At 47.8% G+C, this 16,909-nt stretch overlaps 1 protein-coding gene across 1 annotated transcript; it reads right to left on the bottom strand.

Moving 5' to 3' along the window:
- Window positions 1-10,138: 10,138 nt before the first annotated feature.
- On the bottom strand, window positions 10,139-15,425 carry OAZ1 (ornithine decarboxylase antizyme 1). The gene is given in 6 exon segments (XM_065421982.1): window positions 10,139-10,574; window positions 10,776-10,861; window positions 11,692-11,864; window positions 12,063-12,149; window positions 12,151-12,208; window positions 15,231-15,425. Coding segments are annotated over 6 exon segments (657 nt in total). The 5' UTR covers window positions 15,353-15,425; the 3' UTR covers window positions 10,139-10,443.
- Between the last annotated feature and the right edge of the window lie 1,484 nt (window positions 15,426-16,909).

Here is a 16,909-nt window from a genome sequence, read left to right as displayed (position 1 = left end):
CCTTCGAACCTGCCTGGATTAAGCAGCTGGGTGTGCTTCTTCAGACACGCTGCTGTTTCCTTGGGACCTTTCCTTCCTCTCAAGCGTCCTTGTGCTATTTCTCCACAGCTGGTACTTAACACAGCCTCCCTTTAGAGCCCCCAAACCTCTAGCTTCTCCCTTCTGGGCTGGACTAATAACTCTTCCTGTCCTTTCAGGCTCTGCCTTTCCTGTCCCTACCTCAGGCCCTTCCCCAGAGGAGCCAGACCTACTCCTGCAGAGCTCCTTCTCTGTTGTTTCTTGTCTTAGGAAGCTTTCCCTCACGGCCTTCCCTCCTCAAGGACTCTGGCAGCTTCCCCTAGGGAAACTTCCCTGCTCCTTACCGTTCAGGACTTCCCCCACAGGAACCTATAGCTGCTGCTCTCTGTGGGTCCTCCTGCCCGTTTAAGTCCTATCTCAAGGCCCCCATCCACAGGGGCCTAAGCTACTTAGTCCCTGTGTTTCTGCAGAGGAGTTTGGCCTGCCTCAGAGAGAGACAACATTTCTTCCTCCTCTCAACTGAGCTCTATTAGCTCCTTGAAAAGCCCAGGTGCCAAAGGGACCTTAGCTAGCTCCACCCCCTGACCAGAAGGCAAATTAGTTAATCACCCTCCAGCTGCAGAGCATGACTCTAATTTTTTTTCCCCCTTTTTAGCGGGAGACAGGAGTTCCCCCCCCCACCACCACCACCACCAACATAGTCCCCCTGTGTTATACAACATGTCAGACCTAATTTGTGCATCAAGGTGTCTCCAATGTGTGCAGCAGATCTGCCCCAAATTCTGCAGCAAACTGGGAATCACACAGCTGTGTTAAGTGACTGCAACAGTGCCTTGGCTGGTGTGACCCTGGAAATTTTCTAGCCTGCATTGATTGATTGTGTTCTCTTTATCACGTTCAGCTGATTGTGCGTTGCTGGTTCTTGCCCTAACAGGTCCATAAATCCTATCCCTGCAGTCTCTCTGTACAGATGTCTGCAGGGGCTCATTTCAACATTCAGCAAGTGTTTGGGTGCTTCGTTGATTCCCTCCCTGTGGACCTCATGCCAGTGGAAAGGCCTCAGAAACTAGGTCAGTTCTGTCCTGGAGAACATGAGGAAGCTGTTTCCACCGGTGCATCCCTTCCTCTTAACCAAGTGGCCATCTCTCCTGAGGTTCCTTATCAAACCCTGGCTGATTTTGTGAAGGGATCACAAGATCTCCACAGCTCTAGGCCTGGGCACTATGAACGCCTGGCTTGCCTCCTCCTGCTGCAGTTGTGTACAGGGCTGGAGCACCTCAAGCAGCAGCAGGTTGCTCACTACAACATTCACATGGAGAACCTGCTCTTGGTGCAGTGTCCATCTCCTCACCTGGGCCAGCAGGACAAAGATCCATCTGCAGAGCTGTCGCTTCCAAGGTTGGTCATCAGCAACTTCTCTAAAGCTATAGGAAAGAAGACATCTACTTCTGTGGCCCAAGATCCAGACCGAGTCAACATGGCCCCCAAATGGCTCTCTGTGGCTCACTTCCAAAATGCAGAGGGGTTCCAGGTAGGCATATTGGTCTATGAGATCTTGCATCAGCCCAACCCCTTGGAGAAGCCCTCGGGACTCAGGAACGGTGACCTCCCTGCTATCCCAGCCCTGTCCATCTATTCGTGGGGACTCCAGAACCTGGCCACCCTGCTTCTTCACCCAGATCCCCGCAGGAGTGTGCCCATCGAACAAGCAAAGAACATGCTGCAGGTCTTGCTGTGGGGACCACGCCAGGAGCTCTTTGCCAGGAACCAAATCACTCTTGTCTTGCTCCGGAACTGGGTGGCGATTAAAAGGGTGCTGCTGCTGCTGAAGTTTGCAGAGAAGGTGTCTGAGGCAGAGGGGACCATACGGCTGGAAGAGTGGCTGTGCTGTTTGTACTTCACAGAGACCACCGAGCACACGCTCCTCCACACCCTCAGGATTATGCATGCTTCAGAAAGCCCTGGGGCACGTTAGACTTAATAGCTTATGCATCAGTTATGAAATCCGTGGATTCACTGGGCCCTAAGATTCATCTCAGCTCTTCATTCTTCAGAAGAGGACACGCTGAGTTTTATGCAGCTAACCTGGGGCGGGGGGTGTTAGACTTTTAAGACTCAGGTCCTATTTACTCTAAAGTTTCTGTGGCACTTTGACTAAGAATAGGGCCAGAGGGGCCAGGTACAGGACTGGCCAGGTACAGGACTGCCGCAGGTGGAGCTCTGGGGTGGAATGTACCTCCCTGCTCCCTGACACACACAGAGAGTAGGCAGCTTGCTCAGCATCTTGCATCCATTAGGGACCCAGTCCTACTCCCATTGACTCACACAGCAGCACAGCCAGATCCTAAACATCTGCCATGGGGCATTTCTCATGTGTGTCTCCAGGATAAAACTCAGGCTGTTTACTAGACATATCCCTGCCCTCTCCAGGTCCCCTTTCTGCAATCTCTCCATCCCCTTCCCTTCAGGTTCACGCCTCCTTCCTATTCCTGGGAACTTCATAAACATGCTGTTTACACCTCTAACCTCCCCCTCCAACTCTTTAGTGATTGTTCAAAATAAGATGTAGACAAATCCCCACAACTGTGCACTCTGCAGTGTAGTCTTACCCTTGGTTTAGGTTCCTTCTGCTGGTTTTCAGTCCATGAAGCAATGTTTTGTACCAAATTCCCTGGAGTTTTTCTGGGAAGACTTTCTTCCTGAGGGCCAAATGTTCCAATACTTACTCACCAGGTCATCTGAGTAAGGGTTACAGGATTTGACCTTTAGACACAAAATCTTCCTGGAAGCATCCCCTTCCCTACCCCATATCCACTAATTCGGTCATTTTGTTTAAAAAATAGACTCCAGTTTGCCTTAAAGGTAACGTTATTAAGAAGAAATATGATACATCTGATAGACTTATTAAAAACTGATTGTTGCATAAGCATTACCATGGAGAATGTATTTCAAAGAGAAATTTACCAACCCTGTAGCAGAAACCTTCAATAAAAACAGGATCCTGCTGAATCTTAAATGCTGTCCATTTAAATTCTTACTTTTTATGACATTAGCACTCCGCGTGACATGTCCAGGGAGAAACATAAAGCCAAGCTTCACTGCTCTGTGAGTAGGTCTAATCGCATAGATAGTATGATGAACCGTTTGGATCTGTTTGTGGCTACCCCATGTGGGTGCACTGGTGGAGAAGGACTTCAGAAAACCAACCAACCAACCAACCCAGAGCTCACAATCAGAATCAGCCTGCGAAGCGTATCTGTGGATGATCATGAAGGCCCGTGAAGCTGGCCAACCAGCAGCAACTGCATGTGAACTGTTAATCTTTACTTTGGGTGTGAGGTCTGTGTTTGGACTCGCTAGGCCTTCTTGTCTGCCTGGCAGTCTGCATGCTATTCCCTGTGTTGTTGCAGCTTTGAATGTAAAACATTAAGCCAGGCTCAGGTTACTCAAGCAGTGAGCAGAAGCAAACGCCAGCAGTGTACAACCCCCTGGGTTCATGCACAAGTCCTGCCTGAAAATCTCATTGTTTGCTCTGTGCTGGGCTGACAGCCCTAGAGACAGGAGTCCTCTGTTTATTCCCACCATTGGGACAGCATGGGCAACAACATTGCAACCCTGGGAGCTACAACTCATGGAGTTTCCCTTCCCTGCATAGTGGAGAATAGGACTCCTCTCATCCTCAAACTATAGATTATGTGGTGAACATATGGCCATTTCAGAGACTAAGATGAGAGCAACACATTCATTTCACTTGTAGACAGCACTGGATTTAGAAGTATACACACATACCCCATCTCCTCCGAGGGGCCCAAGCACCTTCAGTTCCCATGAAAGTCAAGGAGTTGTGGATGCTTAGCACCTCTCAGGATCAGGTTTCCAGGAGCGCCGCCAGCTTTTCCACTGCCCTAGGCGGCGGAAGGTCCCGCCCCGAAATGCCATCCCCCCACAGAGGCGGCGGAAGGTCCCGCTGCGGAAATACCGCCGCGGTCGCCGCCCCCCAAATCACAGCGCCCTAGGCGACTGCCTAGGTCGCCAAATGGGTTGCGCCGGCCCTGCAGGTTTCTAGTACCCAGCAATGTGTATATAGGGTAAAGCATCACACATGATCTCACTTTATTTATAAAGTGTGTTCATTCCTCTTCTTGACCATCACCCAGCGGTGACAACACCAACAGACATAGAATCATAGAAATGGAGGGCTGGCAGGGACCTCAAGAGGTCATCTAGTCCAGCCCCCTGCACTGAGGCAGAACCAAGTATACCTAGACTATCCCTGAGAGTGTTTGTGTCCAACCCCTTCTTAAAAACTTCCATTGACAGGAATTCCACACACTCCCTTTGAAACCTATTCTAGAGCTTAACTATCCTGATGGTTATAAAGTCTTCCCTGGCTGCAGATGAAGCCCATCACTTCTTGTCCTACCTTCAGTGGACATGGAGAACAATTGATCGTGGTCTTCTTTATAACAGTTCTTAACATATTTGACAAGTTATCCGGTCCCCGCAGTCTTTTCTCAAGATTAAATCATGATTGGATATAGCAAATTTTTGCTTCAATGAAGTATACAAATATTGTCAACACTGTAGTCAATGGAAGCTACAGATGTTAGGCATCTTTGATAATTATGCCAATCTTATTAGCTTCCTAACTGTGGATTTAGGAAGCTAACTTTAGGCCTGGCTGTGCCTGTACTAGGATATTCTTGCTAAGTTGGTCTAGGTATACTTGGTCCTGCCTCAGCGCAGGGAGCTGAACTAGATGACCTCTCGAGATCCTTACCAGTCCAACATTTTCTATGATTCTGTGCTCCCACTTGTTCAGCTCCACTAGTGACAGCGCTAATGTAGACAGGGCAGTAAAGTTTCCTCTGGAGATCAGCACTCGGCTTTCTCTGCGTCCACCTCTCAGTAACTGCTCCAGATGAGTCAAATCCTCAACTCCGTTTAGCTTCTAAACAAAAGGTTTAAACTGCAATGTCACAGAAGCAGAGGGGGAAACCATCAAATAAAAGTTAGCTAAGCACACCTGCATATGCCAGTGCCATGGAAAGCTTTGCTCGGATTAGTACTACAGGTACAGGATATTGCAAGACTAATCGGATTTACAGCATAGTACAAGCTTCATTTGTTTCTGACCCCTCAAAGGCATTGGCAGACAGACAGGCTTCTGAGAGGTAGAAAGAATGTGTTTGTGGGCACACTGCGCCCTTCCAACACAGGCTTTGCCTGGGCAATGCTTCCTTTTACGCAAGATGCTTACTTCCGAAGTGTCTGCTTGCTAACACAGTGAGCCAAAGAACATTTTCAATTTCTGGTTTGGGCTTATGCTGAGCCATGTCAGTTACACACATACATGCCTATTTGGATAGATTATAACGTACGGGGATTTTCATAGAAAGGATTGTCTTGTGGTTAAAGCACAATCCTAGGAGTTAGGATATCTGGGGTATATACTCAGCTCTGCCACTGATTTTCTGGGTGACCCTTGTTAGCCTTTTCTCAATTATCTCCTGCAATACTTCATCTGGCTGCAAGATGGCAGTAAAACACCGAGCACTAGCAGCAGCAAAACAACGGAACAAAAATGATCTGTTGTGCTTGCTCCAGTCTCAACATGCGCCTGTTTATTTACCACAGGCCTAAGTCGGCTCTCAGTTACACTGACGTAAATCCAGAAGAACCGCAACGACATGAATGCAATTACTTTGGGTTCACATCCGTGTCCCACATTATTTTAACCTATTTTTGGTTCGTACACTGTCCCAATCCCATCCCTGCAGTACTTGAGCGCCTCACAATCTTTAATGTGTTTATCCTCTCAAAACACCTGTGACGTAGGTCGGGATTATCCCCATTTTTAAGATGGAGAACAAAGCACAGAGAAACTTAGCAATTTGCCCAAGGTCATACAAAATGTCTGCAGAGGAACAAGGACAGGAAGCCTTGTCACCCAAACGGCTTGTGTCCTAACCATGGGAACGTCTTTTATTCTCTTTTAAAATTATGAGCCTTTGACTTTTATCCTGCAATGTTATCACCTTAAAAATTACACTTCTCTGCAATTTGTCTGAGAGACAAGGTGGGAGAGGTAATCTCTTTTATTGGACCAACTTCGAGCTCGAAAGCTTCTCTCTTTCACCAACAGAAGTTGGTCGAATAAAAGACATTACCTCCCCCACTTTCTCTCTCTCACCATCCTGCAACCAGCACAGCTACAGCACTGCAATTTTTATGTAATATTGCTACAAATAACAGTCGATGACCATCATTGGAAGTTACACTCGTCACTCACAAGTTTATGCAGTCAATTTAATACCTTTATGCATTTGAGAGCACTTCCCCTTTATAGTCAGTCGGCCATCTTGTTGTTTATGTGGGTCTTTCACACAGCAAGAGAGGAGAGGTTAACATTTTTAAAAGTAGGCAAATTTGATTGCAAAATGACAAAAACTTGGCAAAGGACACAGGCAGGAGTATTATTATAATTGATCATTGGGAGTGTGGTAGCACCCAGGAGCCCCAATCATGGACTACGACTCCATTGTGCTAGGCGCTGTACAACACCACAGAACGGTTCCTGCTCCAAAGAGCTCTCAACTTTTAATTCCTTTTGTCAGAAAAAAGTTAAACCTTAAGCAGTTAGTTAATGGTTTATTCCAAGCTTAATGCTTCCTTTAAATAAATTCAATGTTAAGGGATTATTTTAGCTGTATAATGCAATATTGCAGCATTGTTTAGCAGCTTAAAGCTAAGCTTGGAATCCAGCCAGGGAGTCATATTAATTGAGTGCTATACAGCATGTGTCCTTAAAAGCCAAGCTCCCAGGTGGATGTTAAAAGTCACTGCCAATGCTAAAAGTATATACTGTAATGAATGATTGAGAGAAGGCGGTTCAGGTGCTCTTATTTACCCTGGCATGCAATACAAGGACAAAGGTCTAAGTGGGATCACTCAAAACTGATCAAAGGAAATGCTTTTCCACACAGTGCAGTCAGGCTGTGGAACTCTTCCCCCCCAAGCTCTCATGGAGGCCAAGAGCTGAGCAGAATTAAACAAACACTATAGAAGAGACCATCCACATTACAAGAGCAAATATTAAAGACTGTTGAGTTTTAGAAGAAATATAAACCTCAGACTTCAGGGCATAAGCTGACCTTTAACTACATGAATCAAGAGGAAAGTGCCACTGCAGGGCCTCTCCCTCCGAAGCAGCTGATGCTGAGCATTGTGGAAGAGACAATACTGAACCAGCCCATTGATTTTCTGTGCTTCTAACAAGCATCTGGTGAAATTAACAACACCCAATTAAATGCTTTTCTAGAAGCTGGACTCACTTTGGGTTTGTTTGTTTGAAATAACCACATTTTCCTGAGGGTTTTGTCCCCCCCCCATTGGTGTGGGCATCCCAAACAGCCAGCAGGCACAGAGTCCCTTTCTGTGGACACAGGTCACCACCAACCTTGTCAGAGAGGAGCCATAAGCACTATGTGCCCTCTGCTGATACCATCCATCACCCAACCGCTCTCCTGAGGGCCAGCCTCCCCGCCAACACTCATCTTGGTGCATCTCAGACTCTCTACACTATTTTTCTCCTGAATGTCCTCCCTGTTGCTATCCACTTGTGGAAGGAATAGTGGGGGTACGAACAGAACAGATTTCTAGGCAGCTGCCAACATTTAAGCCAGTGCCTACATTTGCCCAGACCAGGGTTAGGTGACAATAGTTAAGTCACCTGGACTCCACTAGCCCTCCCATCACTAGTATGAGTAGCACTGGTGAGAAATTTTAGGGGAAGGTATCTTCATGCCATCTGGACCAGGGATTCACTTTCCCCTGCTGTCTTCTCCCTTCCTCTGTGCAGAGAATTCAGTGGCTGGGTACCTACCTATTTGTCAGCTCAGCAGAGGTAATGACTAGCTCTCAGCCCCAAGGAGGGGAATGCAGTGACAAGATAAACAGCCCCTCATGGCTGCAGGTGACATGGGTTTCTGCTCCCTTTGAGACATGCCTGTGCTCTTTCTAGTGCTTCCCAGCTATAAATAGCACGGCAGGACCTCCCCTCAAGGCCCCACTACTCACCTACATGTCTAGACTGGTTTATTGCCCTGTTACTCAAGCTGATTTCACTGGTGCCTACAAGGGTTGCAGTGAGCAGGAGCCCCCATGTCAGAATTCAGTCTTTGGAAAGAGCTAGCTTCCCCCTAAACTAGAACCATTAATGATTTCCAGTTAGTAATAAATGACCCAGTATGCAAAACCAAACACTCGTACCAGAAAACTGAAATGACTTAAGTCTCAAGGGATTCTATGACCTCATCCAATGCTCCAGCTGTCACCAAACAGGCGGTGCCCGTATAGATGAAGGAGATACGGAACACCTCCAGTCATTGCAAACAGAGACTGTTTAAGATGTATTAGAAAGTGGATATGCTTGAAGGGCACAGAGGAATTCCCTTTATATTAAATATACTGCATAGCAAATCGTCACTCATGATTTAAGGCTTTGGTGGAGAATCACTGATTCATTGCTAATGTACTAGTCAAAGTGTAGATACACTCCCAGCAAACGGCAAATACCTTACCACCCATTATGAATTCTATCTCAAACCAGCCATTAAATCACCTAATGCTGTCTGAAAGTTCACTGGGGTGTGTTCAAGAGCTTCAACATATATAGGGTTACCATATTTAAAAAAAAAAAAAAAAAAAAAAGAGGACACTCCACTGGCCCTGGCCCCACCCCCGGCCCCGCCCCAACTCCGCCCATTCCCCAAAGTCCCCGCCCTAACTCCCCCTCCTCCCTCCCACCCACACGAAAAGGGCTGCCCAAGCGCTACCGGCTTCAGAGTTTGCCGGGCAGCCTCCAGACCCTGCGCCCCCGGCCGGCGCTTCCCCAGCACAACTGGAGCCCCGGAGGGGAAGCGCCCAGCCGGGGGGGGCAGGGTCTGGAGGCTGCCCGGCAAACCGTGAAGCCGGTAGCACTAGGGCTTCGGGCAGCCCCCATGCCTCCAGACTCTGCGCCCCCGGCTGGGCACTTCCCCTCCCAGGCTCCGGCGGCTGTGCTCCTCCCCTGACTCTTCGGCTCTGTTTAAGAGCCGAGCTGCCCGAGCGCTACCAGCTTCGGGCAGCCCCCATGCCTCTGGACCCCGCGCCCCCGGAGCCCGGGAGGGGAAGTGCCCGGCCGGTGGCTCAGGGTCCGGAGGCATGGGGGCTGCCCGAAGCTGGTAGCGCTCAGGCAGCTCGGCTCTTAAACAGAGCCAAAGAGTCAGGGGAGGAGCACAGCAGCCGTGGGAGGGGAAGTGCCCGGCCAGTGGTATTTTTCCCGGACATGTCTGGCTTTTTGGCAATTCCCCCCGGACGGGGGTTTGATTACCAAAAAGCCGGACATGTCTGGGAAAAACCGGACATATGGTAACCTTATTACATATATGCCTCATCCCCATTTTAGCATGCCAAGGAATCAGGTTTTAGGTATGGACTATAATACCAGGAGAGGGTATATCACTGGCAATCTGCTACCAGCAGCAGGTCAAACAGTAAGACTCCAAGGAGTTAATCCCTGACATGGAGGTCAAAGTAAATGCTGGCAGATTATGGTCATGTGACACTGTATAAGAACATCCAGATGTTACATTACAGATCAAAAAGAGGTGGAATGGTGGTCTTTATTCAAGGTATCCAACTCCATTTTTACTGAAAGTAAACCCCAATAGGCTACAAGGTAAAGCAAGCAGCCAAGTCAGAGACCTATTTTTACACCGGTCAGTCTTCCTTTCACCAAGGTAATCTTTTATGCATCATGCAAAACCACTACTGAACAGGGACTGTGGCTTTGTATATGTTCAGGCATCCCCTCAATAGCAGCCACTGATCACCCATGAAATATTAACTGGTCTAACTAAACACCTCATCGGTGCTGTAAAATTGTGTACTACTGAGGTGTGAGTGCCAGGTACACTTGACATAAGTGATTAATACATCCAGACAGGTCACATTACGAAGTCAGCAAGGAGGGTAGACTAAAGTTAGTTTGGCAGCCCTTACCTACCGTTTTGATTCAAAAGCCTGGGACCCAGCTTCCCCACCAGGGGGACGTCTTAAACATCTTAAACCAGCAATAAAAAGTAAAATATAAATTTTTATTTAGAATTAAAGCAAATACTTCGGTATCACAAACACAATATTAAACTTCAAGAAATATACTGCTAATTTGGAGTGAGCATTTATTTGCACAATCACAACATGCGCACAAATTCAGAAAAGATGAAGTTTGAAATTTTCAACATCCCACCACCAAAGCAGTTGGTCACAATATTTTGTACAAAGAACAAACAATTATAAGTACTGTATAATAGATGTTGACAAAATTTCTACAGTTTCATCTTTATAGACAACAAGAAAGCTCTAAGAGGCAAACATTGCAATCTAGTCTTCTTCTGAAGAGTCTCTCTCAAACGTATAGGCCATGAAGCAAGCATCTGGTCTCTTGGGGACAAGGGGATGCCCTGGTCTCACAATCTCAAAGCCCAAAAAGCTGAAAGTACGGAGCAATGCAGCTGCAAAAAGTAGAAAGAATACAAGTTTAATCTGATATTCGGGTCACTAGACAATCCCTACTGGCCAACAGAGCAGTAATGAGACATCTGAAGAGACCAATTTCTACAGATATACTGCAATTACATTTATATGAAGCTACTTTTCTATATTACTGAAGTAGCATGGTGAAAGCAATTGAACAGGCTTCAATTTACACCCACCTCTGTCATCTCTGTTCTTGTGGAAGCAAATGAAGACATGATCAACTTGAAGCTGTTCTTCAGCAAACTCAAGAAGAACTGCAAAACTAAAGTGGAATATCAGTGAGACGGACAATTCCTTCCAGCAATGTTGTGGAGGCACAAAACTATGTGGGGACAAATTTTCAAGCAAGTGACCTCATGGGCACATCTGCACCTGCAAATTTGGGTTCCTGAATCAGTTAGTAGTGTAAGTACCCAGGTTCACACTGACAGCTAAGAGAGGCTGTGCATCAGCCCTCTTCAGATTTACCCTTGAAGTCACACAGCCCAGTTAGACTTCCAGCTTTACACTCAGAATTAGCATATACCACTAACAGCGATAGATGCCACTGCACTTTAAGGCCCAAACACCAACAGAAGTTAGTTAAGGGTTTATGAATAAAAGTGGAATATCTGGTGTTTCTTTACTTGCAAGAGCGCAAACCAGCCATGTAATCCTTTTTACTATTAATAAGTTGACTTTCCTCCTTAAATGATGAGTTTAAGTCAGACTAAACCTTTCCGCAGCTAAAAAAGCAAGAACTCAACAGCTAAAGGCAAGTATGTTTATGCTGCTTTAGAGTTAGCTTCCATCTCTGAAGACTCAGGATCACAGTGTGAATGAAACAAGTGAGATTTAGGTTACATTCTCACTAGTACATGCCCAAAATAGGAATAATATTTAGCACTGTTATAGCACTTTTAAAAAAAATCAGATTTGTGTCATGACTGGAACAGAAGAAATTCTATAGCCAAGGAAGCCTGCATGATAAACCCATCATCAGCTGTAAGTGGATGTAGCCAATGCAGAAGTATCACTCTTCAGGAGTAATGAAGTTAATTCCTAATTAGAAAAGAGACATTAAAGGGCATATTACACCTCTATCCTGCATACCTGTCTTTGCTCCCTTCAGGCAGAGCACCGCTGGGAATTTCAATATACAGGTTGTTGTTGTTCAGCACTGCCCTCCAGCTAACATGTTTGGCATCTGTGAGCCTTGACTGGACATTGAGAATTCTTGTCCTGTTATTAGATGTTAGTTCCTCTGTTACATTCAGCCGATTATCCTGTTACAATAAGATGGGAAGTTACTTCTAATTCATCACAAATTTGAAATTAAACTTATGGAAGTGCACAAAATTCTTGAGCACTGCAGTCAGGATTTGTATTATAGCCTTCTCATATAGTCTTCACCATATGAAAAGTCATTAATAAACTAAGAAAATGAAGCTAAGACTGCATGGCATTAGATTGCATATACTTACAGAATAAAATAAATTAGCTGAAAGATTGTGATCCCTCTGACTATTCCCTCGCCCACCTGGGATCTTCAGGGGTGGGTGAGGGACATCAGGAGCACCACCGAGGCCCCGGACCCAGGTTACTACAGCAATTGAAAGAAACCCTGGAACTAAAGAAAATCATGATTTCAGTTAAACTACATAAAGCCTAGATAAAGAAAAGAAGCAGCATTCACATTTTGTATCACATTTTAAACAGGAAACACATTGAAAACATGCTATTAGCCTGAGCTTATGAAAGCAAAATTAAGTCTTAATTAACTTGCATTTATCCAGCAAAGGGAAAGGAGTGCCAGTCTCCTTGACACAGGACAAAAACATGTAGGTCGCAAGGGCCTATGTTCACAAAAACAAGAGGCACATTAAAGGTATGCCCATGATGCTCAGCTATCAAGTCCACAAATGTCAGGAAAACTAAGGATTTGATGGCATTTAAAGTTAAGGCTGAAAAACACAAATGAGATCTCAGAACTTAATTATAAATTTTACAGTTAAATTAACCTATAAATGTTATCGTCAGGCGTGACAAATGAAATGTTTCTAAATTATGAAATAGCCTCCATGTCCAATCTCACAATTTTAATGAGTAATTCCCACTGAAGCCAACAGAAATTCTGCACAGGCAAGAACTGAGACTTGACATTCTTCCTCCCTCTTGACCAGTTTGTGGTTTACGTATGAATGTTTTGATCGCAGTAGCGCTGGTACTAGAATTCCCAATTCTAAGGTTAACTATAGTTTTAGTTGTAACTGATTTTATAATTTATTTTCATTTTTATGTGAAACAGTGTTTCCTTGGCCAATGTCCCAGGCCCTGTGCATACAGCTCAGACCTTGTGCTGAGTTTGTTCTGGAAGTACTCGCATTGTTTCTCTACATTCTGGAGAGTTTAAGTAGATTCTACTTGTTTTTTGGTATCTCCAAATTGTTTTCACCATTCAAAGCTCAGGAGGAAATAGTATGTTTGTGATAATAAACATTTTAAAGTGTTTATGAAGTAAAAAATTGAAGACTGTTCCCTTAAAATATCACTAATCTGAAAACCTACTTGAAGTTTTCATATTGAGAGTCTTTAAAAAAATTTCCAATGCAGAGAGCATTTATACGGCTCTGCTAAATTTAATACTGATCATTACTACAGAAACCTCTATTTAAAGCATTCCATCCTCTTGAAACTATTAAACCTAATTTTTCTACACAAGTTGTTTCGTACCATCAGTAAGCCTGCTTGCCTGATCAGCTTTATACAGTAACAAGAATGACTGCTGTGCCCATTAGCCCCTCCCTCTGCACCATCTTTCACCCTGCAGGCTTACACTTCGGTTGCGTCATCTCAGCAGATGCAGCAATCGAGGCCCTTAGGGAAATTTTCACAATCGTCCTATCTGTGAGTGCCAGCAGCCATTTGCAAATCGGTATAAACATGTACAAAATAATCCACCATTTTGCTCAGTCCAAACGTGTTTGAGATTTCCAAATCAGTCAGAAAATTGTGGAGAGACAAATAGACCACTGATTAGAAAGCCTTTGAACAGCTATATATTGACAGGTTCAATATCATATGCTGCAAGTGATCAATAAAGGGGACCACTGTGAGGCTAGAATATGAATGTATTATACTGCATAAAGTTACAAGAGACTAGGACCAATTGATATCAATTGTATCTGAGCCCTCAGTTGTATTCAATTTCCAAAGTGCAGCAGTTTTACAGTAAAGAATTCAACTGGTGCTCTAATACATGCATTAAACATTTATTTTAATATTCCTTTTGCGGTTAATTATAAAGCAGTGTATCTCACTGTCCTCGTGTGAAAAGAACCAAATTTTTATTTACTAAGCACTTGTATGGAACTGCATATATAGGGGGGGGGTTAAAATACAAGTTTGAATTACCATCCTGAGTTCTTTAATCCAGTGGTATTTCTTTTTTTTTTTTAATAAACAGTTTTGTAGCATAAAGGCTCATTTAGCTTTGGGAGTTACTTTTAATACCACATTTTAAAGTTGTGCTCACTGTGTGGTCTCTATATGGCCTTCCTTTTGGACCATAACTTTCTCTAAACAAAAATGGCTTCTTAAAATAGCCTCTGAAAAGGGAAAGCCAGACTTCTAATGCATAACTGGTTTGATAGCTGCTTTCTGTCCCCTGCAGAGGTCATAGTAATTTTCACATGTTTTCATCCCAGCAATGCATCACAGGATTAAGCAACCAGCTTTTATAACACTCTTAGGTTCTACTTTAGGCTGAGCACCTTGATTCGTTTCCATGCATGTAAATATATCCTTACATAAAGGCTCTCACATTTCCCACTCTTCTGCCATTCTGAATTATCAGAGGAAATGCCTTCATACCAGAAACACTCTATTGCGTTGAGGTAGTCATTTCTAGGAGGTCTTTCTTTATTGAGGACTTTTATTGAGGAGTAGCCACAGGTCACCACTGTTTCAGCAAAATACCGTCATGCCTTGGCTGACCTGTTAGCTACTCTGGCCATTTCAGCCGCCAGTTCTGTGGCTGCTGTTTACATCGAACTGCTCTTTAACTGTCACGTGGCCGGTTCGGCTCTTTGTTATTTGAATGATGGGACTAGTGTGGGCTGGGATTTAACAGTGCGGTGGGGAGGGGGACGTTATTCGCCACAGCTGCTGCTCTGCTTATGGGGAGACTAATTTAATGCAGCCCAGCAACGTGTTTGTCCGGGGGCTACTGATGGCTTCAGACAGGACCCGGCGAAGGTGCAGGCCACCCCCAAGCAAGAGGGGGGAGGGGACTCACCTGCTCGAAGGGGAAGTAGTAACGAGGCCTGTGGGGAGGAGGGGGGGCGACGACTCCCACGTGCGCTAGGATGGGGGGGGGGGGTTTAAAGGACCTCCTAAGGCCTGTGCCCTGGCGGGAGGGGATCCCCAAAGGGGTTAAGTCACGTGACCTCCGCCCCCCCGAGATGAGCCAAGCACCCACACTCAGGGCGCTGCCCTCAAGGAGCACAAGGCCCGGCCCAGGACCAACGCAGAGCCGGGGATGATGGGGGCGGCCCGGCGGGGGCCCCTCAGAGGGGCACAACGAGGGGCTGGGTGCTGAGGAGGGCGCCTCGGGAAGGGGGGGGAGGGCGGAGGCAGGCCCGGCGCCTCACCTGCTCTGTCCGGCACTGAGGCTCAGCACGGCGGGCATGATGATGATGGTGCTTTTATTCCCCTCTTTCTCTCTGGCGAAGCAGTGACTGTTGAGTATCCGCTGCAGGGAGGATTTCACCATCCGGCCGTTCTGGTCCGAACCCCGAAACCCTCCGCCGCCTCCCCCGGCCCAGACTCTGCCGTACAAAATGGCGCCTGTCCGCCCAGTGGCCCCTTATATAGCCGCTCCGGGAGACTGACCACGCCCCTCCCGGTGGCCACGCCCAATCAACGGCGCCCACGCCCTCTAGAGGGTGACGGCCCCTGTGCGGTAAACGGCCAACTGTCCGCCAGGGAGACTGGCTCCCCATTGGCTGAGGACCATAACGGGGTGGGGGGGAATGAGCTCTCTTCCTATTGGCTGGTGAGGAGGATGACGATAAAACGGGGACTAGAGTGGGCGCTTTACTAGCTCGGCGGTTCTGATTGGCTGCGGACGGAGTGGGTTGAGCAGCGTTTGATGTGCTGGCCTCGTATTGGGGGAAGGCTGATGGCGGCGCCAACGTTCACGCCCCCCGGAGAGCTCTTTTCGTGTCCCGAGTTCGCCTCCCACTGCCTGAGGTAAGGGGGCCGGAGGCGCGGTGCGCATGCGCTGAGCTTGTGTGGCGTCCTCTGACTCTTGTCTGTGGTGAAACCTACCTGGTACCGGGAGCCCCTCGGCCTCCCCTCCCCCTCCACAGCTAGTCCCAGCTCCCACACCGACTCCTTTCCCTCCCCCACCCGCCCACGGACTCCCCTCCCCCTTCACAGCTAGCCCCAGCTCCCACACTGACTCCTCCCCTCCCCCACCCACCGACTCCTCCGACTCCCCTCCCCCTCCACAGCTAGCCCCACCTCCCACACTGACTCCTCCCCTTCCCCCACCTGCCCTCCGACTCCCCTCCCCCACCCGCCCACCGACTCCTGACTCCCCTCCCCCTCCACAGCTAGCCCCAGCTCCCACACCCACTCCTCCCCCTCCCCCACCCACCCACTCTTCTGCCTCCCTTCCACAGCTAGCCCCAGCTCCCACACCGACTCCTTTCCCTCCCCCACCAACCCACCGACTCCCCTCCCCCACCCACCGACTCCTCCGACTCCCCTCCCCCTCCACAGCTAGCCCCACCTCCCACACTGACTCCTCCCCTTCCCCCACCTGCCCTCCGACTCCCCTCCCCCACCCGCCCACCGACTCCTGACTCCCCTCCCCCTCCACAGCTAGCCCCAGCTCCCACACCCACTCCTCCCCCTCCCCCACCCACCCACTCTTCTGCCTCCCTTCCACAGCTAGCCCCAGCTCCCACACCGACTCCTTTCCCTCCCCCACCAACCCACCGACTCCCCTCCCCCACCCACCGACTCCTCTGACTCCCCTCCCCCTCCACAGCTAGCCCCAGCTCCCACACCGACTCCTTTCCCTCCCCCACCCACCCACCGACTCCCCTCCCCCGCCCACCGACTCCTCTGACTCCCCTCCCCCTCCACAGCTAGCCCCAGCTCCCACACTGACTCCTCCCCCTCCCCCACCCACGGACTCCCCTCCCCCTCCACAGCTAGTCCCAGCTCCCACACCGACTCCTTTCCCTCCCCCACCCGCCCACGGACTCCCCTCCCCCTTCACAGCTAGCCCCAGCTCCCACACTGACTCCTCCCCCTCCCC

Source organism: Emys orbicularis, chromosome 24, assembly GCF_028017835.1.
Source record: "Emys orbicularis isolate rEmyOrb1 chromosome 24, rEmyOrb1.hap1, whole genome shotgun sequence".
Taxonomy (NCBI): domain Eukaryota; kingdom Metazoa; phylum Chordata; order Testudines; family Emydidae; genus Emys; species Emys orbicularis.
This window is presented reverse-complemented; position numbering and strand designations above follow the sequence as displayed.